Here is a 26352-nt window from a genome sequence, read left to right as displayed (position 1 = left end):
GATTTTATTTTGTTCTTGAATGTACATTTATTTTCATCTGGATGAAAAGACATTCTTTTTGAATTCAGTTTGAGTGAGCTGTATTTCTGAGATTGCATAATTGTTGCAAGGAGTTTTTATTCATGGTCCAATAGTTTGATCTATGAATACCACTATGAATTTATCAGAAACAGATGACCTTTTTTACTGAATTACTTGTGTAATCTTTTTAAGCTAACAGTTCAGGTGTGCAAGTCTGTACAAACTATGGAACGAGGAAGTGTTTTCCATGTGCCAGCTTTCTGTAGCCCCATATAATTGTTTGAATAGTACAGTGTGGCAGCACAGGGCTTTCAGACAGTCAACTTTAAGATATTAAACTATTTTGATTTTTAAACTTTTGTGTTTGTCACTTGAAATGCAAACGTGTTCTGCTTCATTCATAATCTTTTTTTTCTTTCAAGTTTGAAATGCTGCTTTTTGAGCTGTGCTCAGAATTAAAACCATTTACCCAAACAGCACAAACACAAAACCCCCCAACACCCCAGGCTGTACCACATATTGAATATTTGCACTGAACAGCCTTCTAAAGTTCTCACTTCCAAAGTAGGAAAAAACTTCTGAACATCTAAGCCAAGTTTATTCCTGCTCTTTTCTTAACAATGTGGTAAATTTATGGAAGAGGCTGCTTCTAGCAGTGTGAAAATGGAAATTTCTGAGGTAGAAAGGTCAGTTGCAAAAAAATTTTTGTTTGCTTCTTTTGTTGTGTGTTTGGTTTTTTGGTGGGGTTTTTGTTTGTGTTTTGTGGGTCCGGCTTTTGTTGGTTGGTTGGTTTGGTTTTTCACTTTTCTTCAAATCAGCACAAGTATTTTCATGTAAAAATACCCTACATTCTAGCTTATGGAATCTGTTCCAGTCATCGTATTGCCTTCTGTGCCTAAATGTGAAGTCTAATCTTGCTTGTCAGTTTCAGTTAAGACCAAAGTCCATTATGAAATGGCCTGATAAGCATGTCCTTAGGTGACATGAGTCTCAAATAAGAAACTGCCTTTCCTGTAAGCCTCTCATTCCAAACATGCTGAGCCTGTGTTTGAAAATGAAGTAATACTGTCCATCATTTGAATTACAAAATTTGCTGCTAGAAAGTCAGAAATTGGAAAATTATCTTTCTCATTTCCTGTTGGAAATGAAATAAAGGAATAGAAGTGTAAGTCAATAATTACTAAAGCTCAAAAAGTAAAAGTAAAATTGGAAGTATGTGGAGTTTTTTCTCACTGGACCCTGATTTTGGCTACAGGTGACAGAAACAGTTCAAGCAAACTGGACTTGGGAGTTAATGTGCAAGTTTAATTGAATTTGTACCTGAGGATTGTGCCCAGATTTTGTGAAATGGTGAGATGTTTTAAGTGGAGTTAGAGGGCCGGGAATATAATTAGTGACCTCACTGATTCTATTATGAAACTAGGAAAGATTGGACTGTGACATTTGTGGAAGAATCGAAAATACTATTGTTTCTAGGCTTGCCTGGTAAGGCTTGGGTTTATGTGGTTGAAGTTAGTGTTTGCTTCACAACAAATGCTTGTCAGCATCAAATCTTTGTGCTGTCAGCAAGTTCTCCTAATGCAATTTTAGTGTATTATAAAAATTGGAAAATGCTTATACCAAGATAGAATACAGCGTGTTTTCTCTCTTCATACACAATGTAGCTTTTAACTGGGTTAGCCAATTATTTTGTTTGCAAGAAAATTAAAACAGTGGGCAAGCAAGACTGAGGAGGAGGTGGCTTAAAAAAATGGTCATTTTCAGCTGTCGTGCTGCACCAGGGGCTTCCACTTCCACAACTGAGTTGAATGTTAGCTGTTTGTGTGATCTCTAGCAGGGTTTACATACCCTTCTACTACTGATTTAAGAGGTGAAACATTTTTTCGTGATAAATGCTTTTTAACATACAGATTAGCAGCCTTGTTTTGAGTCTAGCTTAAACAAAATTGTTTAACAGTGAGTTTTCATTAACAGTTGTATTATTCTGCGATACAATACATGCGCAGGTTACTCTATCCAGTTAGGAAAAAGTCTGAGTTTCCTTCTAATGAAATACCCTCAGCCAGAGGCAGCAGGATGCCATCTCTCTTTCCCTCAAGTTTTCATTGCTTCATAAATTAGCCAACACTGAAGACACCAGCTGTGCTTTCTCTGAGCAGCCATCTTTTAGCTTTGATTGGCACGTAACCCAAATGCCAAGCTGTAAGTATGGCCTTTCTTGTTGTAAAGTGTATCTTGACAGGCAATAGTAGTGAAGCTCAGGTTCAGACCTGTCTGGAAATGGCCCATGCAGCAGAAATTAAGCAATAATCATTTATCTGGGGATTATGATCCTTTCACCAGTATCTAAATATAACTGTGTATAAAAATGAGAATGCAAATATTATATGTAGTTACAAGAGGAAAGACTGTAAGAGGAATGAATGGAAATCCATCTTGCAGTAGTAGTTACGGATTCTAAGTATTATTCTGTAATAGCACTGGTGAGTGGTTGAAAACTATTTGTTAAATAATGCATCCAATTTCGTCTGTTACAACACATCGTATTTCTCCATGACTGCTTTCTAAATGGTATTTTTAATAATTCCAAGTCAGCTAAGACTATACTTATTAATACTTCATCTTTGCATTTTCACTTTCTTTCTGGGGCAGCCCTTCAGGCTGAGAAGTGCTGTGCTTTGAGATACGATCCTTGTTATTTCCATCCTAGATTGGGCACTAATTTGCAGTGTTTGTCACACATTATTCATTATGAGGTTTGGCACCAGTGCAAAAACAGTGTAACGCCAAGAGCTGAGTGCACTGCAGCTGCCGCAAAGCCAGGAAGCGGTGTTCCTGACAGCGTTGTATTTCAGCGTATAGTTAAAAGCATGAGAAGATGCAATTATAGGGCTAGATCTGCAATGCAGGGAAAACCACAGGCTCCTCACAGCGCTTTTCTGAAGGGCAAATGGAGTCTTCCTTCAAAAGTGAATAGGCTTGTGTTTCCTACAAATCTGGTGTTGATTCACTGCAATTATATATTGTAAAGCATGGAAATGAGGTTGGGTTTTCTTTTTTCATTTCTGAAGTACTCGGTGTCCCCGCCACTGAGGGAGTTTAAGGCAGTGAGCAGATACATATTTTAGGGTTCTTTTGTGTGTGTGTGTGTGTGTGTGTGTGTAGTGGCTGAATGAGGGGTGCCACATCTGTCCCAAGGGTGTAGGACACACCTGGCTGGGTCAGGCTCTGTCTGGCTCTGTGTCCTGCCTCCATGATGGCCAAAGGGGATGGGTGGCGTGGGAGCCCCTGGCGGTACTCTTCTGGGGCACGCATCCAGCCCTCTGCGGGTCTGAAACAGGTCACGGATGTGCCAATGTGCCCTTTGAAGGCAAGAAGTGGCCACAGGATCCTGCGGCAGCGGTTTGCGCTGTCCTGCGCTGCCGCCCTCCGCCGTTGTCTTACTGGGGGAAGGCTGTCACGGGAGTGCGAGCGGAGCAGCCTTTCTTAGACCAGCCTGGGGAGGGCTCTCGCCAAGCACCTGAGCGGCACCCATACCCCCCGCTCCATCTTCGCCTACCACCCTCCTCCCCGTCGGAGGACTGACTCGGCTGGCTGAGTGGGGCGGCGCTGCAGGCTCCGCGGCGGCGCTCTGGGCGCGCCGCGGCGGCCTCTATTGTACCATCGGTGTGCGTGTGTGTGTGTAGGGACTGCTTCCGCTTCCGCTGCCCTTGCTGCCGGCGGGAGGTGACGGGACCGGGAGGTGACGGGACCAGGAGCCGCGATGTGGCGGAACCTGCTGGTGAGGGTGCCGGGCCGGCGCAGGCCGAACGGCAGAGGGGAAGGGAGGGGATAGCAGCGCAGCGCAGCGCAGCCTGGCGCGGCAGGGCGGGTAGGGAGGGTTATGTGGGGACACGGCTCCATCAGGGGCTGTCGGCGCCCGCCCGGGCAGCGGGACTCGGCTGCCCGGTGACCTCCCTGCCGGGCGCTGCCTCCGGGTGCTGCTGGAGGAGCCTTTCGGGAGAGAGGAGTGGGGGGAATGGGGAGCACGAGGGGAGGAAGTGTTACATTTCGGATCCTGGCCCGCTCGCTCCACCTAGTGCCGAGCTTTGCGTCCTTGAAGGGGTGAAAGTTGAGTCTGGGGCACCCTAAGCCCGTCTCTAATGAGGTAAGCTGGTATTAGGGTGGGTGACGGGGGGAGGTGCATTTTTCCCTTAGTGGCAACTGGCATCGCCCGGATGTTTGCGCTATGGCCGCTTTGGTGGTGGTGGTAATTCTGTGGAGGAGGATCGGCGTTACCAGTGTAGGCTGAAGGAGACTGGGCTGCGAGCAGCTTAAGAGGTACAGCTGGCTCTTGCCTTTGAGACGTGACCTGTTGCGAAAGCAGACTTTGAGCCACCGGGAGGATTACAGATCATTCGGTTTGGTGGCCTGACCCGTGCTTACTAGCACTTGTATGGTCTGCCTATGGAAACAGTTCCTGGCTGAGGACACCGCAGGGTGCCTTTAAACTGGGAGAGGGGGGGAATAAGGGGAGAAGTGTCTTCTTCAGCTCTGTGAAGGTGAGCTCCTGTGCTGGCGGCCAGCAGGTGAACTGCAGCTGCGACAGGAGATCCTTGTCTGCGGAGACGTGTCTTAAATACTGTCCCCATCGCTAGAGTCAGACACAGTAAATGGTGCCTAAAACTCAGATCTAAGCGGCAGAGGTCGAGATTTTCTGAAAGAGGATACTAATTATGAAGGTTATGCTGTAGATCCATAAATCTGCTGTATCTTATTGAAAGTAATTTCCCTGAGTTCTCCGTTTTTAGGTAATCAGTCCTTTACATAGTCTGTTGAAAAACTGACTGAATACGGAACTGGGGGTGGGGTGGTGAAGTTTTGCTTGCTTGTTTGTTTGAGACCTTCTTCCTCTCTCTTCGATTTCTATCTCACCTTTAAAGAAACTGTTTCTACCCAGTTTGAATGTAGGTGAAAAATGACACTGTTTTTAGAAAACTATTTATCTTTTATTTCAGGGTCTTCGCCAGATTTCCCAGAGGACCATAAGTACTGCTTCGCGCAGGCAGCTTATAAATAGAGTTCCTGAGAAGCAGAAGCTTTTTCAGGTAGGGAATGAGCACTAATAGTAGGATAATGTTAAAAGAATAACACTGCTTTAGTAGATCATCATTGTGTGTGTTTTGTTTCAAAAGAACTGTTGAGAGTCCTCTTTACATCTGAGAGGTGAGGTTTTGAAATCTGTAGTGTGACTACAGTGCTTGAATATGGCAGTTATTTCCTACAGAGATGAAGAGTATTTGTAAATCCATACTTGACTTCTGACTCTTTAGGTTATTTTACTCTGTGAAATGATTTGTACCTAAGTTTCTTATGGGCAGTAAATGCTGTACATAAATAAAGACAAAGTACTCTAAAATGAGATGAGATGGGGGAGTATGTCCTAGGAACAAGTAGTGAAAAACAGCGAGAGGACAGAAGTACAATGAAAAGTTAAGCCTGCAGTCTTGCAGCTATATCCACAGCTCATAGGTGAACCCCAGAATTCTTAATGAGGATGTCATATTATTGTATTTCTCTGTTGTAAAAGCAGTAAAGGTCTTAAGGGATTGGATTCACTTAAAAAAAAATATTGAATCTTTAAATGTAACTTCTGAGTTACTCTTTTCCTGATTGATAGGGCCACCTAGTGAGAACCAGTGGTTCTTCAAATGCCAAAGGAGGGGATACTCAAAAGCATACTCCCAGCTGTGAGCCATAACCTGGAGCAGTAGCTTTGTACTGAGGATAGACTAGACTGGGCTTCAGCGATGTGAAAGGGCTAGAAGCCTCAGTGTAATAGTTTTTGTGTCTTGTTGCTTTCCTTCCAAATGAAGGAGAAAGCCAATCATGTTGGGACACTGCCTAAGGAGCACAATGTTCATTGCAAGCCAAGAGGTAGTGGGATGTTGATGATGGGTGAGGTCAGAGGTTCTGTTTCTGCTGGAGGTCTCTTCCTCCTCACATTCCTTTCTTGGACAGCAAGGTGAGCTGGGCTGGCTTGCAAGTCACCAGCCTTGAAGGCCGGCTGCAGTTACAGAGCAGTGCAAACTTGCTTGAGAAGGGTAAAGATCACATAGATCCAGTGTTTAGGCATTTTACTTCATGTGGAGAAAAACATTTTGCTGTATGACAGAGAAATGACAGCAGGTGACAGTAGAAGCTCCTACCCTTGTTGCTCCCTGTAGCAGGGATTGACTAAGCTGGAGGTGGGAAGATTTTAGGGATGGTAGTTGTATCCTGGCGTCAGAAGTGTTTAGGCATCTGTCAGTCACTGCTTTAGAGATAAATGTACACATCAACTCTACTTCCCTAGTGAGTGATCATCTGGTACCAGAGCGAAAGTTTGGAAGACAAAGCCGAATCTAAATAAGGTGCAGTGTCTTTTGGTTGTTGGACAGATAATTTGGGGAAGTAATTCCTGTGTTGGGTAATTCTTGTTACATGAATGTGATATTGCAAGAACTGTATTTAAATAGTTTCTTTTTGCCCCTTGTTTCCATTAGGAGGATAATGGCCTCCCAGTGCATCTCAAAGGTGGTGTAATGGATAATGTGTTGTATAAAATCACCATGGGTCTCACAGTTGTTGGTAAGGCTAATACTAAAATATTTATGCTACTTTTTCTTTGGTACAATCTCCAACATGACTGGTGTGCCCTCTGTAAATAGTTATGCAAGTCTTTCAGTCTGTTCTTCAGAATATGCAAAATGCATGTAGAGGGGGGAAAAAACAAACTATGTGATTATCCTAAATATATATATCTGTGCTTTCTCAAGTTCAGCTTTTCAGATGGCTTTTTTTCCCCGACTGATAGTCCTATGGGCTGAATACTCCTTCAGAATTCATGTGTGGTATTACGGAAAACTAGAACTACTTGCAAAGCTTATTCTGAAAGGAGTAAAATGTAATTACAGCACACACATACGCCAGGTTTCTCACTAGCCTAACTTCTTTCAGTGCTGGGCAATACTTGTTATGCTGAGATTTCATGTGCTGTGAAAGCTTGTGGAATATATCCAAGCTGCATGATACTGCATATATTTAACCTTTATGTTGCTTGATAGATAATTTTGTGGTACCCTCTAACTTAAATATGTTGATCTGATAGATTTTCATTTCAGTTGCTTTAAGAATGAGTAACCATTACTTCATGATTGTCTGTGTAGGTTCCACAAATATGCCTCTCCCCCTTTTTTATTTTCCTGTCCTTTATGCAGTCTATGGAGAAGTATTTAAGGATTTTTTTTTTTCCCTAAAACATAAATTGTTCCCCCTGCTCCCCCGCCCCCTCCCCCAAAGTAAAAATCATGGAGACCTGGCTATGGAAATTTGTTATGTCTGAATTCCAGCTGTTTATTGTCAGCATTTCTTTTTGGAAGAAACTGGGAAAAGAAAGCTGACTTGAAAGGAATTCTTTTACCTCTCTGAAGATAACTTTTCTTTGTCTTTTTTTCAGGAACAGTCTATGTTTTTTATGTTCTGACTGTCGCTTCAATGCCCAAGAAGCAGAAATGATTCCAGTTCAAGATGCCTCAGTGGCTAGCATCTCTTCGTCCAATTCCATGTGACTATGATGGGAGCTTATAAGCAGCTGGCTTAAAGCTTGGGATCATAATTTAACTGTAACATGTTAACTGCAATCAATAAAGCAGTTTTACATGGTGGTGTGGTGGTTTGGACTGTATTGTGTGTAAACATCTTTGATCATAGGCTTGCCAAGCTGGTGGAGAGGGCTTTACACTCAAGTTGCTAGGGAAGGCAACCCACCATCCCACTCCTGCCAGTTTGATGCCAGTGCCAGCAGATGCCCAGAGCCTGGAGTGGGATCACAGGTCAGCAGGAGAGCACCTGAAGTACAGTACAAAGGAATTCCAGTCACTCTGGCCAGTAAGTCAGCTTCATCAGGGACCAGCTTAAATGCCTCTGTGCAAATGCACATAGCATGGAGAGCAAGTGAGAGGCTTTAGAGATGTGCACATGCCTGCAGGGCTATGATCCTGTTGGCACCACAGAGACAGGCTGGGATGGCTCCTGTGATGGGCGTTACAATGGAAAAGTGCAGCCATGCTCATTAGGAAGGACAGGCAGGGGAAACAAGGTTAGTTTTTACTGTGTAGAGGTAACACTGTCCTCTGCATCTGTAAGTAGTCTCAGTTGGGTTCAGCACCTTCATTTTATACATTTTTGTCTAGAGGCTTTTCTCTGCTACAGCTTAATGGAATGTCATATTTCCTGAAAAGAATGAAGATTTCTAAGCTCAGTAAACACTATGGTTTCTGGGATTGCTGTCAGTTCTGCTCCAGTGTCATTACTGCTGCGTCATTCCAAGCTTTTTGGCAGCAATTTTAACTGTGTGCCTTAAGTTAGGTTATGTACCTTAACAATAACTTGGTTGAGGAGTGTTCACGAGCAGAACTGTGACAGCTCTCTGTATGCAAAGACACAACAAATGGCTGATAACGCTAACGGTTTGATCATGATCCTTTCCAAAGTTGTCTTCTTTCGGTGGCGAGGGGGTGTGTATTAGCTTGCTATGAGACTGACAGCCACAAATAAAACTGGAGAGCCATCATTGTCTTCGGAGGAGAAAAAATTGTGGTCTAGAATTAGGCAGGGATACCCAGTAATGACTATTAGCTGCTGTCATGTACTTAGGAACAAGCCTTATATCTGAAGCAGCTAATGCTGTCAGTGAAAGTGCCTGCTCTATGATAACTGCTTCTAGGAAGTATACCTGGATATCTCTTACTAGTTTGACTATTGCAATTATGTGGAAGGACATCTCTGGGAACCAGTGTTAGCTGTGCATCCCTAGTTAGGTTTTATGTTCCTAACACCATTGTGCTTTTTGTAGCCTTTCTTCCACAAGTTGCTACTTATGGGTTATTGCACTGAAAGTCTGGTGTTTACTCTGCAACAAATAGAGCTTCTAAATCCGAGAACATCAAAATAATTCTTTTGTTTCTCTTCTCAAGGAAACAGTGGGTTTTCCAAAATGTGAAAATTAGCACGAAAATCTGGTTTCCCACTACAGCACTATTTTAAGCCTTTTATGGGTTACGTTTGTTTAGAGCTTTCAGTTGCTATCCTGGAGAACCAGATTATGCTTGTTAAACTTGAGGCAAACTGGAAAAGAAGGGCCAGTGTACTCAGAACTCTATAGGAGAATCAAGAATCTTAAAAAAGAAGAGTGGGGGAATACCCCTGATGGTAAACTGTCTGCATAGGTGGGTTTGGCCAGCTTCATGACCAAAAGAGTAGGAACTGCCTGGATGGATGTCCCAGAAGAAGGTCTGGGACATGGGGTACAGTTTATCTGGGAAGGAGCATTAGTGCCTAAAAGGATGAGAAACCTCACAGCACAGTGAGCTGTACTTCACAACATGCAAAATAATCAGTCTGCTCTCTTGTGACGCTGGTAAAGCTTCAGCTCCTACCATGTGCCCAGGGTTACTACCAAGATGTGGATCAAGTGGTGGGCATCTGGAAGGCAGCGTAAGGAAAGATCAGAATCTTTAAAAGCCTACATCATTTCCCACCCGCAGGAATTGTGATGAATCTTGAAAGAAGAACAATTGTTTGAATAACAGAAACCCTGCGATGAGCTGGGTGGTAAACGTGCATTTCTGTGTGCAACTGAAGCAGAACGTGCAGCCGCTGTTCTTGCAATCAACCGCATCTCAGAATCTGCTGTCTCAGGAATGTGTTGGCTCGCAAGCTATGCTGTAGGCAGCAGCCCTCGCGGGAGGGCACGTCGGGTAAATGCAAGCATTTAAATGAAAGACAAAAAACTGCTGTGCTGCCTCCGAGGGCTCACGGGGTGGCGTACGCAAGCCATGGGTCTGCCAGCATGTCTGGATCTTTTCTGCTGCAGGAACAGTAGGAGGACAAAACCAAACAAGACCCACAGTCAGCTGCTCAACACCATTTTCTGGGACTGCATTACAAAGCTAGCGGGGAAATTCCCAGCTAACGGTTCCCTCTGTATGTGTAATTTGTTGCAGGCATGCCCGCATCCCAGTCTGCCAGAAGGTGTAAACTAAGCGTCCATATTGCCTGTACTGTCTTTGGGAAAATGCAAAAATAGGGCTATGCATCTTCTGTAGGGCTAAAAATTACCATAAAGTGTTTGGAAGTATCTGAAGATCTTCAATCTTCCTCCTGACATTTTATGAGAAGCAGAAAATAAAACAAGCAACATCTATTACTCCTTGCTAATGTGAAGAAATGATCCATTAAAAAAAAATTGAAATGGTTGGTGTTATGAAGTCATAGACTGGTAGCAGTTAACACACCCAAACTGTGAGCTCTTCTTGTCTGATTCTACTACTGTAGTGCTCAATTACCATCCTTAAATCAGTATTTTCTGGAGTTAGGTATTATACTGATATACAATATTGCTCCCTTACTGCTGTCCTACTTCTGATTTGTCTTTAGGCAATACATGTGGTATCTTCCGCAAAAGACATTTCCTGTAAACTTTACTTTCAGATTCATGTAAAATTTATTTTTCAGTTACTTTTATTAGAAATGATAGCTATGAGGTTTTTCTATATTTTGCTTTAAAGGATGGGAAAACCTCCTGGAGCTGAGGACACAGGAATGCTGTCCTGGCTTCCTGAGCTGGGTTGTTTTAATTGTCACTCCAAAAACATGGGGGGAATTTTCTGCTAGATAGGCAATGAGTACTCCATCTCTTCCATTTCCCCCTATTTTGCATTATTTAAGCTTTTAAAGTTATATGGCTTGAAGGTTAACAAAGGTTAGTAATGTGCCAGCTTTGGCAGAATGGAAAAAACCCAGCAACTTGTTTTTGCTACTGTAAGAGAAATAACAATTCAAACAATAATCAGATTAAACAGATAAAGATTAAATCCTCAGTATTGCAGTTCTAGGTTACACAATCCTTTCTGAAACTCCAGATGTACACGGTTTACTTTGTCACTTTGGAAGCTAGCTCAGAACTATCTGCTCTTAGAACTGTGCCCTGGGCTACGTTTTCTTGGCTGCTGAATATAAGTGTAACTCCAATTAGCCTGATGCTCATAAGCATTTCCCCAGTAAAACTCTGAGGACTAACAGTATCATAGCACTGGCTTCCTAAAAGACACCATGAGAAAAGTTCAGAAACCCTCAGAAATAAAAAGAAAACACCAGAGAGGTCTCAAAGAGCACAATGTTACCTGTACTTCCCTTTCTTTCTTTTTGGAGATCTCAGAGTAAAAACACCACTTCTCTCACCTTTGCTGTCAGTGCTCTGAGCTATGAGGAAGTGTGATGATAGGGTGTTTCTGCATCTTTCATATTAAGCAGCCCTTCCTTAATCACCCAGGGTTTCCCAATCCAGTTATGCATCAAAATGCTGGAGGCTGACCTTCATCATAGCTACTAGGGTGAATCAGACTTCCAAAGACAAAATCAATCTGATCAACCTGACTTGACCCTAAATAAGGTAGTCAGGGGATGAGTAAGTCAAAACAAACGTATCTTTTCATGTGCATGCTTGTGCAATTATTTTTTTAAGAAGTTCCTTTTAACAATATCAGCACCTTCTCCGGTCTGACTTGTCTGAGACTTTCCACTTATTTTTTCAGCATTCGGTCAATTCTGCTGTAAAAGTAATGGTTTGTCCAGAAGTGCAATCTGAGGAGAATCCCTTGGCTGCACTGTACTTTTACTGAATGTGAATATACTAGTCTTCAAAGTTGGTGGGCAGCACACACAGAATGTGATACATTTTGGTCTTGTCTCAGTATTTCTCAAGAGCTGCTCTTATTATTCACAGGTTTTCTATCAGACTAACTGATCACAGGCTTCCCTGAAACACACGCGAAGCTAAAGCACGTTGGTATCTATTTTCTCAGAAAGAGACGTCCTCACAACAAAAAAAAAGTAAATGGCCCTGATTCCTGTTTATAAATGTTGTGGCAAGCCAGATTCACTCTTGGGGGCTGGGAGGTACTTGAGAGAAGTGTGTTATCCCACTGAGTTCCCAGTCAGGCAGTCCTAGTTTTAGCTCCTTGGGGAATACCATTATCTGTAGTCAGTTCACAAAATACTCCCATGGCATACAGCCTGTTGTGTCCTACAGAACGCTGCCAAAGAGGAATGAATTTCTCCTTTGGTAATGTGTTCCTTTCTTTGAGTTCTAATCCACAATCTGAACTTTCTGAAACATAAGGATGTTTCCTATGTCTGGTTTATGTGGTGTATGTTACTATCTTTTCTCTCCCTCACTGTTTTATTGTTATGTTACTAGCTTTGGTATTTTCATTAGTGAAAACGTCTGTCTCTTGTCTTGTTGTGTCTTTGCTGGCTGCAGAAAAGTAAGATGCATGTCCTGAAATAAACTGGAAAGGGATGCTGTCCTAAGATCCGGTAGTATTTATGCTTTACACATACCAGAACATGGGAAGGAACTGCAATGGAAAAGACCACAGGAGGTTCCTACTCCCAAATTAATATTCCTCTAAGAACTTCTATGCAAATCCCCTGGAATCACTCTCATCAATGTGATGATAACATTATGCATAGATACTCAGAAATGCTTTGGGGAAGAAAAGAGAAAGAGGTAGATTTGGTGCTGGCAGAGCTTGTCTCACATGTTGAGGCAGTTTGTTCCCAAGAGCAGCTCCTGTTCCTACAGGTGTGCTATGAGGAACTTGTTATTTCATCGGGACCTTTAAGCTACAAATGTGTTCTTTAATTGAATTATGTATGTTTATTTAATATCTAACTGGTTCCACATTGTTTCATCTCCGCATGAGCACTTACTCTGGATGACTAATGCCCTGGGACTTGAAGTTCATAATGGAAAGGCTGTCACACACATGCAATCTTATCTACCATAACACTATGCAAAAGGCAATTATATAATTAAAACATTTTAATGATCTCTATTGCTCAGTGGGAAGTTACAAGTCCCAAAGGAGCCAGGCCAAATTTGTTATCAAGGTTTATTCAGTCATCTCTTAGGAGCAGTAGGGCACATTTTGCTAAATATAGTTCATTTGCTAATATGTGCCATGTGTGGAGCATTGCACTGGGACCACTGTGCCACAGAGCTGGAGCGCAGTGCACCAGGAGGTTAGTACACCTTCTCCCTTTGGCTGGGACTTTCAGAAATAAGAGCCTAAACTTAGACTCCTAAAATCCATACCCAGACATTCACACAAATAGCCTGATTTTTTTCAGAAGAGCAATACCAAGAAATTCTCTTCTACTAAAATCATAAAATAGGAAAAAATCTTACAACAACAAGAAGAAAGGATTTTATTATTTCTGGAAATAATACTCAAATATATGGCCAGATTAATGGGAAAAGAAGAGGGGAGACACAACTTTTGTTTACTCCTGCTTAATTAGTTATGGGGTGTAAATACAGTTTCTGAAAGGAAGTCACAAAACTTGGGAGTGGTACAGGAGAGACATCAACTATATGGCTAGGCAGTAAAAGCTGCATATGGTGTATTTTACAGAGTTGGGCAGGAACCTCTGTCACAATCTTAATCTCTCCATTCAGGTCTCAGATCCAAAAGCAGATGGGTGGAGAGTGGAAATCACTACTATTTAAACATCTGTTGGTCACCATCAGGACCATTTGCTGGGCTCATTCTGGTTCCCAGTAAACAGGTATTTACATGAGCAGGCTACAGAGCAGCAGGAGACTTAGCTGACAAAAATATGAAGTTGAAAAGTAAAAGCACTCAATCCAGTTACCTAAACTTAGGTTTAGGCACCATAGCACCATCTCAGGCTATATTTGAGGCACTTGCTTGGGGCTGGCAAATACAACAGAGGAGCTTCAGGAGACTTGCACACTTGTGTAATAGCACCTGGGAGCCTGTGGCACCCAAAACAGCACCGAAAACAGCACCGGGCTTTGGGTCCTAAGTGTGTCCTTTTGGGTCCACTTCTGCTTCCTAAGTGGTCTAGTACAGTTCAAGATGTGTGTATGTGGGTCCTCAGTGGTAGCTGGCAGCTTCACAAGAGGTCTCAGGTGCTACAAGGTGCTTAAACGTCTCTAGAGCCCAGTGTGAAAGCAGCTGAGCCAAGCCCTGTGGATGGTGGGTAGCTAAACTGCTCAGGCACTGATGAGTTCATTAACTAGATCTTCATCAGCCAATGCAGAAGTTTAGATGCTGGGCTCACATGCAGGCACCTAAATGTGTCTTAACTCAGAGCCAAATGCCACCTGAGGTGACCATGCAGGACAGAGTAATGGGTGCAGCTGATGATCTCAAGCAGTAAAGCTGTGATGGTGGGGCATGTGTCAAGAAGCACAACCCCTGCCTGACTTCTCGGCTTCTCTGGAGGTTAGAGAAGCAGATTCTGTAGTTTTTATTAGCAAATAAGGTCCTAACAACTACTCCTAGCATAAAGAAAGGGGCCTCATCTTGCAGCTGCTGCTGGTTTTAACTGGGAAAGAAGATCATGGTGTAGTAAAGCCCCATGTTGTAATGGGCCTTAAGCAGCTTGTTATCACCTAAATACATTTCAAAGAGCAGTGGGCAGAGGGTAAAGGAGCAGCAGGTCAGATTTACCAGTTGAACATTTGCACTTTAGAAAATGGAATAACAAAGGATGGAAAGAACCTGGGTGGTGTCTGAGAGTGTAATTTTGTGCTTTAAAAACAATTCTTTAAAAATTCTAGGCAGTTTATATATATATATTTTTTTTTTTTTTTGCAAAACAAATAAGAGGCACTGGAGTTAGTAGCAACCATGTTTCCCCAGAGGCAAATATATTATAATGGAAATCAGGACAATGCCAAAACCAAGACAAGTTCAATAAACTGGATGGCTAAAAACTAACAGAGTAGTGTGGCCAGCTGGAAAGCAACCAAGGGAGCAGAGAAAAGGGCATATGAAAAATGACATTTTAACAGCTTCTTGTGAAGCCTCTCTGCAGGCTGTAGAGGTGATGATACACAAGAGAGACACTGAACTCCAACAGGTGAAAAAGCCTGTCAGCGAAGAGTGGGCAGGAGCTTTCAAGTAATTTTTAAGAGTAGAAAAAGCCCCCAGTAGTTTTCTGTTTACACAACAGAATGCTTCTGATACTGACGCACAGGGCAACATCTATTTATAATCCAAATAAATCTTATGTTCTGGTATTTGGAACTATCAGCATTCAACATACTGGAAAGCAGCAGCCACAAGGCTTCATTAAGAAATGCTGTAATGCTGTTTTAATCTGCATTGTTTTGCTCTGTGTGTTTTCCTCTTCAGTCATTATCCAATCATGACTTGTGCAAAAGAAACAAATTTCTTTTTTTAAAGTAGCTCATGTGGAGTTCGTAAGTGTCCTGACAGGTAATCCCTAGGCAGTGCTCTTAATGCCCGCAAACTAAACTCTTGCCTGACTTTTTTTTTTACAAGACCTCAAACTTTCCATGTGTCCATCAATACCTGTGATAGATGACATGCATGGAAGTATCTGCTTGGGTCCTGTCTATTTGCTGGCCATGTCCTGGCCCAAAGCTTGCCTCTTGTGTCCTTTCTTTTGGAGAGGTAAGAGCTGTGGTGAATGCCACAGCCTGCCAATCTGGGTATCAAGGCACTGAGATTGGAAGGGTGGGGGAACGGGGAAGCAGGAATGATGATGATCATGGAGTCCATCTCTCCTGAAGTTTAGAAATGGTCAAAGAATTACATGAGTGTCAAGTGCAGACATACTGTAACAGCAGTATGTGTTTAGCAAGGCTGGTGGGGGCTGTATGTCTGGAAGTCACATGTAGGAGGGAATCTCCCAGTCCTGGTTCTTTGTTCCCAGGGAGAAAGTTTGCAGAGATGCCAGTAAAGCAGACAATTAATTTTCCTTGCTAAACTGAAACTATTTTTGTGGAATTATCCAAACATAAAGGCTTCTCTGGTGTACGTTTTTCTTCCTAAATAATTTTTTCTTTCATTTCAGAATAGACTTTTACTCTGTCGATCTAACTTATTTCTGACAGCTGTGCTCATAGTCCAGCTATGGACAACATGCAACTCACCTAGAACAAGTTATTATCTGTTGTCAGCCACTAGGAAACAGTTCCCCAAAGTGTGCTGTTAGTACTTCAGTATGATTTTGAGGGTTTCTCTTTGAAGCCCTGGTGTACTTTAAATAATGGGGGATGAACTAAATGGCCTCTCAGGATCTTTTCCATCCTCATTTACGATGGTTCTGTGCATTTGTATTGGATTCACTTGTCAGAGTGTTTAAGCTTTTGAATGTTTGTCTTGCTGAACTGACAGGAAGTTTGCGGCTGACCTTTACGTCCTCTAAGCCTTCTTGGAAAGATGTATATGGGGAGAAAGCGAAGCAGCAGCTGATTATTCCCCCTTCATAGCTTCCCTCTGACCTGCTCCTCAGTCAGGGAATCACAGCATGCTCTATACTCAGTGCCTTTTGTGCCAGTGGGGGAGAGAAGGAGAGCATCAGGGGTTGGCCTGATTAAGATTCTCCCATTTCATTTATTATTCCACTGTCTGCCACAATGGGACCAGGTCACTCATTAGCTAATACAACTTGAACCTTTAACACTTCTGGATTCAGGTACAAGCTTATATTCACCATAAGCCTACTTACCACCTAAACAGACCCTGCTGTCATAATATATATTTATATTTTATGACATAGAAGTACAAACAAAAGTTAGCAAAATGTTCCTATTCAGAGCTTGGCACGCCACCATTTCAGACTTTGCTGCTGATTAATATCGTGTGCTACTTTGTAGGGAATAATTACATTGAAATAGTTGAAGGGTTACCAACTGTAGGGGAACCCATGGCTATTAACCTTTCATCATATGTGGAATCCAATTAAGTACTCAGAGAACATGGTGTTATAGAGTTATGCAAGTAGCAGATAGTGACTTTTAAAAGTGTTTTGATTTTTAAAAATGATGTGTTTCCTCAGTGTATGTTCTTTCACTGCAGACCCCTCAGCCACATGGAGAAGAAGAATGCTTAGACCAGCATCTGCAAGTCTCTGTGGCTAGTCCATAGCTCTGATGGGAGCAGTTGTGTTAAGACATAATATGATACCTGATAAATATCCAGGGTCACTGTCCTCAATTTATTTTCTTGCCCTCTTTAATCAAGCAAGATCTGTACCGGCTTCGTTAGGGAATGCTTACTAAATAGATCAAGATTCTGTTGTGAAATAAAGAACCAGCTTCTTTGAAACAAAGCAACTTAATTTAGGAATGTTTTGATATAAACTATGTTTGTGTGTATATATGGAAAGGACTATAAAATCATTGCATCTATTTTTTTTTCAATTTTAGTATTAAAAATCTGATATCTTTAAAAAATGAAGGCCTACAAATTAACTGGCTTTTGTAAGACCAAATCATTTTAAAGGGCCAGTTCCTTTCTATTTATACTTCTGCTTTTTAATGATTTATTTGCTTTTCTAGTTCTATTTATTTGGAGCCACAATAATTTCTTACTTTCAGAGCATTACATGATGGGAAAAATCAGTTAGAGAAATTAAAGAAATAAACAGTTGCTAAGAAAAACATACCTGGTGAGGCAGATAATTATTTCATGGCTGTAATACTCTCCAGGGACGCTGCTTCCATAGTTGTTCCACTAAATGAGTAGGTTTCAGATAGGACTAGTCCTCACTGCTAATATAAGAAGCCATTCCTCATTATGAGAGGTCAGACTAGTACTGCTCTCTGAATACCAGCTCTGAAATGAAATTATCCAAACAAACAAACACCAGACTGAGTTCCTCTCATGCCATTGACTGGAAACCTCTTGGAGAAGGGCAGGGCCTGAAGGAAGCCGTTTGCTGTATTTTGTCCTCCATTTTATGGATGCAGATACAATACTGTGCAACATTAACTCTATGACTGATTTAATAGGGAATATATAAAATACATTGGAAAGCTGTCCTTTGTGTTGTAAGGAATGAATGGGCCTCCTAAATGACTGTGCTAAGATAATGGAAATGATATTCAAGGTTTAGCGTGCTGAAATGCGGAATGTCCTATTTTATTCTGTCCTGGCAATGCAGCCTGAGGAAACAAAAAAAAGATGCCAGAAACACAAAGTAGCTTGAATTACTCTAGACCCCAAACCAGCTCAAAATTTCTAAGACATTCCAGGTTACCTGCAATACTAATATCACATACCTATACCGGAAATGGCCAGTATTATTACAAGCATAACTATTAATTCAAATCTTGATTTTTGTAGTTAAATTTGTCACTGTTTCAATTTATTCAGCTTAGATAGCAAAGAAAATTGCAGAGTCGGAGTGCACGGTCTTAATGTGTTTAACACTTGTCTAAGAAACAAGCAGACAGGAGAGTGTTAGTAAATGTTTATGCATTTCAGAAATGCCTTCTGCATCACATACTATGTACTCAGACTATGAATGTACATAGCAACAGAGCTGATTGAAAACAACCCATTTAATTATGTTGACGTATGGAAGGACACACTCTAAATGCAATTCACTGATGTATTTTACATGGAAAAGACCTTAGGATAAATATAGTTAGAATAGTTAGAACAAAGAGTTAAAGACAAGAATGAAATCCTGCTGCCCTTGGAGCCAATGCATTATTTGTTCTTGCCAGCTCTAAGTCTTAATTCACACAGGGACATTAAACATAGCTGGGCAGCTGAGAGGAATGGGAGATGGTCCCCTCAGCAGCTCTCAGTCTGTGAGGGAGGCTGTATGAGATTATCACACCTCTGACAGACCCATTGGTTTCAAAGTCTCTGCTCATATAAATACAGTTGTAGATTTGTAGCAAATTATTTAAAGATTTTAAAATAATTGTTCTGTGTGATTTATCTTTTAAATATAATACTACATATTTTCTTTTACTCGTTATTTGCATTGATGTTAACTATTGACATAGAATCTCAGATATCCTACAATGAAAAACTCCACAGTACATTGTAAAAAAATACCTAACTTGTATTAGTTAAGTTAGGATATATGGAAGGATATTTCATTGTAACCCTTTACGTCCATTCTTCGGAAATTATTGTTCACGCCACATTTATATTGGTGTTCTTGGTGGTTTCATTCAGGAAATTAAATTGAAAATTAAAATAGTATTCTTTCTTAGAAATAATGCTTTTATGTATGAAATTTGGATAGGAAGAAATTAAATTCCTCATGCCGAAATGCCAAAAGAGAAATTCCAACTCAACAGCTGGGCAAGGATGTTAATAGGTCAAGAGTATTTGAAAGTTTATCAGCGAATGAGATGCTGCTTCTGGAAAGTGCATTTTATCAATACCAGACAGCTGAAGCTGTGGCATGTCCCCGAGAGTAGCTGACTCGCTTCCAAAGTGTCTGGAAATGCCAGTGCATGGCTTCTGGCGGATACTTTCCAGCTTTTGGGTTCTCATGCAGATGACTGGCTTGGTACAGAAAAGGACCACCTTATTCAGCTCAGGGGAGACAAGTCCTCCCCTTGACATGTCCTTAATCTCCCAATCCTGTGAAAAACTGTCCCGATAAACTATCAATCCCCACTGTCTAGCCCTTCCACCCAGGCTGAAACTTGCCCTACTTGCTCTGCAACTCACGTCTGTGCTTGAAGCTGACACGGGACCAACACGACCCTGAAATCTTATCGACCTCTCCAAACAGGGGCTGGGAGTTTGTCCGGTGTTGCCCCCTCCCCGGCCTTCCCGGTTTTGTTTTCCTTGCCGCCCCTTCCTCTCGTAAACTGTTTTCTAACGCCAGTGACCCGGGGAAGCCTCTGCCCGGGAAGGGCGGGACGCAGCTAGTGCCCTTCGTCGCCGCCGGAGGGCGGCCCTGCACCGCGAATGGCCCGGCGGCGGAGCCGTGAGGTACCGCAGCGGCTCCCCCTGCAATCCGCTCCAAGACTAACTCTTCTCCCCATCCCGACTGTGCCGACCCGCTCCGCGGGGACGGTGACACTCCGTGCTTTAGCGCGAAGGGGTCCCGGAGGAGCCTATTCTGAGAGCGTTACGGGGGATGCCGTTCCTCACGGGTGCGGGAGCAGACCCTTAGGGCTCGGAGCTCCCTGGAAGCCCTGTCTGGCTCCGGCGGAGCGACCGTCAGGGGACCGTGTGTCCTGCCGTGTCATCGTCGGGCACGGCGCGCTGCAGATGCCAGACCGCGCCGGACGCCGCGGGCAGGCTCCCGGGAACAAGCGAGGGGAAACCCTCGGGGAGCCTCTCGCCAAACAGGCTGCCCGGATTTGGAGGGTGCAGTTTCTTTTGGAAGCATACAGTTTCAGGCAGGGGGCACGGGCGTGGGTTTGTCCGCAGGGTGCAAAGGAGAAGGCTGTGGGGGCCTTACACCCCGTCTCCTCTGGCCCGGGGAGCCGCAACTGCTCCGCTACCGGCGGTGCTAAAGCGACACACCTATACGCTGAGGGGGGTGGTTTAACTTAGGTAGGAGGCACAGGATAAAGGCCAGACGCACCTGAACTGTGTCAAAATGACTACGTTCTTTTTGCCCCAAGGCTGCCTGCCGCAGCACCGGCGCTACCCGCGCTTAGCTGCACGGCTGTCCGGGGGAACGGCCCCGGGGAGGGAGTCAGCGAGGGGGGAAACACGGGGACTACGTGGAAACCCCCGCTCGGGTACACCTTCTGCGCCGCCGTCCCTCGAAGCCATACCCAGAGACTCAGTTTTTCCAACGCCCTCCCGTGTCCCCCGCCTTTGGGAAGCCGAGGCGGGAGAGAAGAAGGGAGGGGGCAGCGGGCCGGGCCCCTGCCTCCGGGCGCGTTGCCGCTGCGGCCGCCCGCCTCATGCCGCAGGAATGCGCGGAGGTATGCGCCAGTTTCCAGAAGTGGATCCCCTTCCTTGCTGGAGCAGAGCAGCGCATATATCACCCGGTGGCAGCAGTCCACCTTCCCTGCAGTTTCGTAACCGCTTACGAGGGTAAATTGAGAGTTGGGAACAGCCCTCTATTAAGTAGCAGATTGAGAAGAGGTTCTTCCCACTTGGAGAAGGCAAGTCTTCCCAGACAGACCCCTCGCAACGGGAGCTACAGCAATCCAGGCGCCTCCTCTGTGCTCAGCTATTGCCGCTGCTTCTCCTCCTCCTTCGCCGTCGCTGCTACGTGCTGCTCCCTCCACAAGGTGCCTCCGGCGCTTCATCCTTTCTTCTCCCTTTATCCAGGCCCGACGGCTGCTGCTGCTGCAGGCACCGCCAGAGGAGCTGCCCTGCCACCGGCTCCGGCCCCCTGCAGCCGCCCCAGAAGGTCTGTGCCCGCGCAGGAGCGGGGACCCCCTGCCCTCCCCTCGGCCATCCCCCTCTGCCTGCACGTACCCACCACGCACACAGCTCCTTATAAGCTTTATGGCTGAGGTTGGCAGTGCGGGCTGAAGGCTGGCACAGAAAGGTGGAAAGAGCGTCTCTGTGTCTCTGCGTGTGCGGGCTGGGCATGCCAGCGCCGGCTTGCGGGCGTGTGGCCGGCGAGGTGGAGGAGAAGCGCAGAGAGGAGCGCCCCGAGGGGCTGCTGGCTATCAAGGCCCCGGCAGGGCACTGGGGAGCCCTGCGGTGGCGGTGTCCCGGCCGCGGTGGCTCCCTCCGGTAGGAAGCTCCAGGCGGAGCCTGGTGTCAGCTCCCGGCGAGCCTGCAGGCAAGCTACTACTGCGGCTTTGGCAGGAGCTCTCGCTTCCGTCCCTTGTGTTTACAGCTGCCGGTGATGCTTTCTCCTCTTTCCAAGGTGTTTTTTTAATGCCTTTGATAGGTAGTGTTTTTTAGTTATTGTATTGTTTTTGTTTTTCCTGTGTCGTTTTCGTTTACGTTACTTTTTCTTCTTGAAAGAGGTAAGCGTTGTGCGCTGTGCGGTTTGGAAATGCTTTGGCTATGCTTTTGTAGGTCGAATTAGTGTGAGGTTGGTCTGGCATTGGTGAAAGACCATGTTTTTTTTTTTTTTTTTGTTGTTGTTGTTATGATTATTTTTTGTTTAGAAGTGGTTTCTAAAGATCATTGAGAAAACCTTTAGTCCTGACACAGTCTGCTTGTGTCCCTGATGAGCCAGAGAGAGGACCTTCCCTCCGCCGCATCCAGGCTTCTGCACTCCTAAGTTTGTGAGATGAAAACAGAGTGTTCCTAGGTGGGCAAATTAATGCTTTGGCTGAGATGTTTTATATTTTGACAGAAAAATACGTATCGGAAATGGCAGACCTGCAGCAACAGTCAACTTTTAGATGCCTTTATGAGCTGATTAATTTCTGTTGCTCTTCAAAAGGATCAAAAGATGGCACTCCAAGCCCACACGACATTTCCATGACAAAAGTCAGTTTACGTTGAGTTTAGGCAATCCTTAAACTCGCTGTAGAGCACAGTAGGTGTGCTCAGGGACGCCTTTTTCCCACACAGGACAGCGATACGATTTTGGAGCTTTCGGTATAATTTAATGCTAACCGTGGTATTTCTTGTGTTAGTGTCAGGGAATTGTTAACATTAATATTACTCTTCTGTTTAGCCACTGGAAGTATCATTGGACTGAAACCATTGCTTAGTTTTTCTTCAGGCTCTTGGTGTTTTTATCTGCAGCACAGGCATTTGGCTTAGGCAAGTACATGCAGCTGCCTGGCAGAAAGTTCAGTGTCAGTAACTGAGAAATTCTTAGATCTCCATAGCATCTCCTCACTAAATGTGCCTTGCTGGTTAGTTCTCTAGATGGCAGAAGGATATTATTTCCCCCTTCAGCTGTTTCTGCAGACTAATGATTTATGTATGTTGCTCTTGTTTCGCTCTTGGCACCTTCCTGATAAAATCTGTTGCCTAATTGCTTTTGGAATTCTCTTTCCTCCAGCCTAATTATGATATGTGATGCATTTATGGACCTTATTCAAATAAATTACCCCTCCCCTACTTTCCACAACAGAAAAACCCAAACTTCATAAACACTTATATGCATATGTGATGAGGACTGTTTTTATTAACCTTTACTTAGACAAGGAAATAATCTGGAAGTTTTACTGGGGTAATATGGGAGTAATTTGAGGTGACCTAGAGCGTACAGTTATGCAGGTAGAGATGCTTACAATTGGGAACCACTAATTTGGCCTAATCCCACCATTTTTGCTAGACAACCCATAGTGATGGCAAGACTCTTTCACCTGTCTGCTTTTTATAGTGTATTTTAAATCTATTTTCTCTCAGGACATGTAAATGAATTATCAGATGTTGAAACATTGTGGCTAGACAGTTGTCAGGTTTCAGTTGTGTATTGCACACACTTCTGTATAATCTATTTCAGACCAAGAAATGAATAGCATATTTGTGAGCAGAACCCCTCAAAAAAAGTTTTATTAGTTTCCAAACTGCCTTGAGGGCACTAAAACACAGCTAAGTAAGTGCTTCAACAGTTATGAAAAAGGAGCCGAATAAAATCTCCAGCTGAAAGAGGCATTTAGTTGATCCAAGGCAGGAATGACCTCTGAATTAGCTATCATCTCACTCAGCGATGAAGTCATGGAGCTCCCTCCTGGCTCCTGCCTGTGCAGAGGCATGGATCTTCATTGCGCTTCCCTGATCAAATTAACCCCAACTAGGTTAAAGCCGTGTGTGCTCACTAAGACTGGAAAGGGTTCAGCAACAAAAGGCACATTATTGCGAGACGAGACTCTCCAGTTAGTCATGCAGATCTGTCATCGTCTTGGAGAGCTTTCAAGTCTAGAGGTTTCAACCTGGTCCTGTGGGTGGGGCTGGGGATAAGGGAACAAAGTAAAATCCGTGGTTTGTCTTTTTTATGTCTCATGAATACACCCACACAATCCTCTAATCCACGCGTATCATTTCCTTCTCCTTTCTCCCCCCTATCGCTGCAGATTCATTCATGTTGTTGTGATCTGAAAGGGCAGAAATGAAGACAGCGCTCTGCTCAGCAGTCGCTGCTCTGTGTGCAGCCGCCCTCCTCTCCTCCATCGAGGCTGAAGGTAACCTCCCCCCCTTGCCCCCAGTGCCCTGCTGACCAGCAAACCTCCCACCCAGCCTTTGAGCTACGGGCTCTCTCTCTGTTTTTGAGTGTAACTACCTTGCATTCTCTCTTTCTCTCCTTCAGAGAAATGCCTCTTCTTCCTTGCCCAGCTCCTTCTGTGCTCTGTTTCTCCCGGCTAGTCAGCCGGATGGTAGCTCCCTCTCTGTCTCTCTGGTGTGCTGTCCACACCACCTCACAGACAGGATATGGGCCACCTCGGTGCCTTGCCCGAGGAGCCCACTGCCAGTGGACAGCTTGGCACCGCCGGGGCCTCTGGTGCTGCCCCTATGACGGATAGAGAATGGCCAGGCTCTGTGCTGTAGTCTCATTTAGTTATGTTGAGAGAGGAAACGGAAAACTCACCACCCAACAACCCACAGCTTTGAAATAAAATACTCCAACAGAGTCTGGCTCTCTGCGCCTGTGTGTTTTGTCCTGGTTGGAACCCCTGCCCTGCTGGCCTGCTGGCTCACCAGCCTCCCCAGCTTGGCAGGGCGACCCCCTGCTGAGCCCTGGGGTAGCTGGACCCTCCCTTGGGGTGGTTTGGCCTCCATGTTGGTTTTGATTAGGGGGACTGCCACCACCATGGCATATGGCCTGGGCACCACTGCAGGGTGGCTGTGCCTGTGCCTGGGCCAGGCCTTGCTGTAGCAGTCAGGGCCTCAAGGCTTTGGCATGTATGTGGTGCCATCACCCACAACGAGGCCTTTCCTCTTCTCTTTCTCCTTCTCCTCCTCCTTCTCCTCTTTTCAGTCTCTGGAGGTTGAGGTCTTTGTCAGCCCATGGCAGAGTCCTGCCTCTGGCTGCAGAGACCCACCATGGGTCTGGGGAGACCCATCAGGGACACTACACTCACTACAGCATGGCTCAAAATGGCCTGGCCCTGGTGCGTTTGCCTTCCCAGTGGATTAACAGCATGTGTGCTGACAACCTCCCCAGTCACCATTTGTGTGAGCTGCCTGTATTTGGTCATAGTAACAGTGTTTCTGCCGGCAGTGGCTGCCAGGAGAAATAGAGATGCTGAACATCCTGTGCTGAAATGACTTGCTTGACCTTCGGGATGTGACCATCATAGGGTGAACAGAATCACTGGCTGTGAACTCCCTGGGATTTACTGGGAAAAAAAACAGAATCCAGCCAGCTGATAATTTTTCCCCCTTCCTTCTCTTTCTGTATTGAACCAGAACAAATTCTCTGATTGTGGCCTGTGTTAAGCTTCTGTGTCTGGATTTGGTCACTTTGGCTGATGGCTTCTAAAAGCATGGTGTGTCAGAGATGTCTCTGGGGCATTTGCTCCCCCAACAGTGGTACTTGCTTGGGGCATGCAGATGTAAAGTACAGTGGCTTTCTGGAAAAAGATGACATTTCTGCCAGCAGTGCAGCATCTGGTCACCCTAGGAGAGAATCAGCTTGCTGCCTCCCTCTTGAGCTGCATTATTGTTGGCTGAGGAACCAAAAAAGGTCATTTGAATTCATCTCAGAGTTGCATTTGCAGGACTGCCATGCCAGAGAAAGCAATGGACAGTTTTGATGGAGGAAGGGAGTGGATGTATTTGTATGTATTTCCCCATGTTAGGAGGGAGCTCACTCTGAACTGGAGTAATTTTGCTGTTGTTCTGCACCAGGGGGTGCAGGTGTGTGGGGTAGGTTATTTCAAAATGTAAGTGAAGGTGTTTTATTTAGCTATAGTGTTGACTAAACCAGTCATAGCTTGAGTACTGTTAATGAAGCTACAAAAATGTATTTGGAGAAGCACACTGTTATTTAATAATGTCAAAAATAGATGCATTTCCAGACAAGATGGCCAAGCTTTAGCTCTGAGGTTGAAGGATGTGCCATTAGTAAATACAACTGGTCTTGTGAGTTGTAGAGCGCTCCTGGATAGGGCCTGCATTACTCTGCGTTCAGAACTGTCTATTAAGTAAAATATCTAGTTCACAGTGATCGTTTTTTTTATGAGAAACTTCTTCCAGCTTCAGAATCTTGAAGTAAGAACAGAAAAATGTCTTGATCAGGAAGTGCAGTGAGAAATAGTGGTGCTGAAAATGGAAATTCAAAGCTAGGAGTAGCTTAGGACTTACTCTGGTGGAAATTGCTTTTGTAAAGAGTTTTTTGCAGTGTGTTTTTTGTTTGCATCATACTGGTCGTTCTCCTGCAGAGTTTTAATTTTGTACTTCAATTTTACATCAACTTGTAAACTGCATGTTATATATTATTTAGTTTAGTTCTGGTATCATTACAGCTTAAATGCTGTCTGCTGAACTGACGTTCTTCTGCGGACATTTGTCCTTTAGTCTGTATTGCCAATGTTCAGATTACATTATAGCAAATCTCTATCCCACCAGTAAGTTTTCTCTCCCTCTCTCCCCCTCTCCGTCTTGC

General features: G+C 44.2%; 2 protein-coding genes and 2 long non-coding RNA genes across 4 annotated transcripts in view; 2 read left to right on the top strand and 2 right to left on the bottom strand.

The window, feature by feature from the left end:
• Nucleotides 1–3700: 3700 nt before the first annotated feature.
• Nucleotides 3701–7726, top strand: LOC134158373 (cytochrome c oxidase subunit 7A2, mitochondrial). Its single transcript, XM_062608212.1, has 4 exons — nt 3701–3802; nt 5019–5108; nt 6546–6630; nt 7499–7726. The coding sequence occupies exons 1-4, from the start codon at nt 3785–3787 to the stop codon at nt 7555–7557; spliced, it is 252 nt and encodes an 83-aa protein (XP_062464196.1). The 5' UTR covers nt 3701–3784; the 3' UTR covers nt 7558–7726.
• A 7302-nt stretch (nt 7727–15028) lies between these two features.
• LOC134158371 (uncharacterized) lies at nt 15029–17673 on the bottom strand. The gene is made up of 2 exons (XR_009962739.1): nt 17554–17673; nt 15029–16036 (listed from the first exon to the last, which is right to left on the bottom strand). It is a non-coding gene; the product is annotated as an uncharacterized LOC134158371 (long non-coding RNA).
• Nucleotides 17674–18008: 335 nt separating this feature from the next.
• Nucleotides 18009–24136, bottom strand: LOC134158372 (uncharacterized). The gene is made up of 3 exons (XR_009962740.1): nt 24028–24136; nt 23567–23698; nt 18009–18052 (listed from the first exon to the last, which is right to left on the bottom strand). It is a non-coding gene; the product is annotated as an uncharacterized LOC134158372 (long non-coding RNA).
• Nucleotides 20810–26352, top strand: part of COL12A1 (collagen type XII alpha 1 chain) — a 101762-nt gene continuing 96219 nt past the window's right edge. The window contains exons 1-2 of the mRNA XM_062608211.1: nt 20810–21237; nt 23822–23929. Of these exons, the coding sequence (XP_062464195.1) occupies nt 23857–23929 (73 nt within the window). The 5' untranslated portion in view covers nt 20810–21237; nt 23822–23856. The remainder of the gene's footprint in view (nt 21238–23821; nt 23930–26352) is intronic.

This window comes from Pezoporus occidentalis, unplaced genomic scaffold (genome assembly GCF_034315485.1).
Source record: "Pezoporus occidentalis ecotype Australia unplaced genomic scaffold, CSIRO_AGI_Poc_V1 ctg13, whole genome shotgun sequence".
Classification (NCBI taxonomy): domain Eukaryota; kingdom Metazoa; phylum Chordata; class Aves; order Psittaciformes; family Psittacidae; genus Pezoporus; species Pezoporus occidentalis.
The sequence above is the reverse complement of the archived record's forward strand: the minus strand, read 5'-3'. Positions and strand labels throughout refer to the sequence as shown.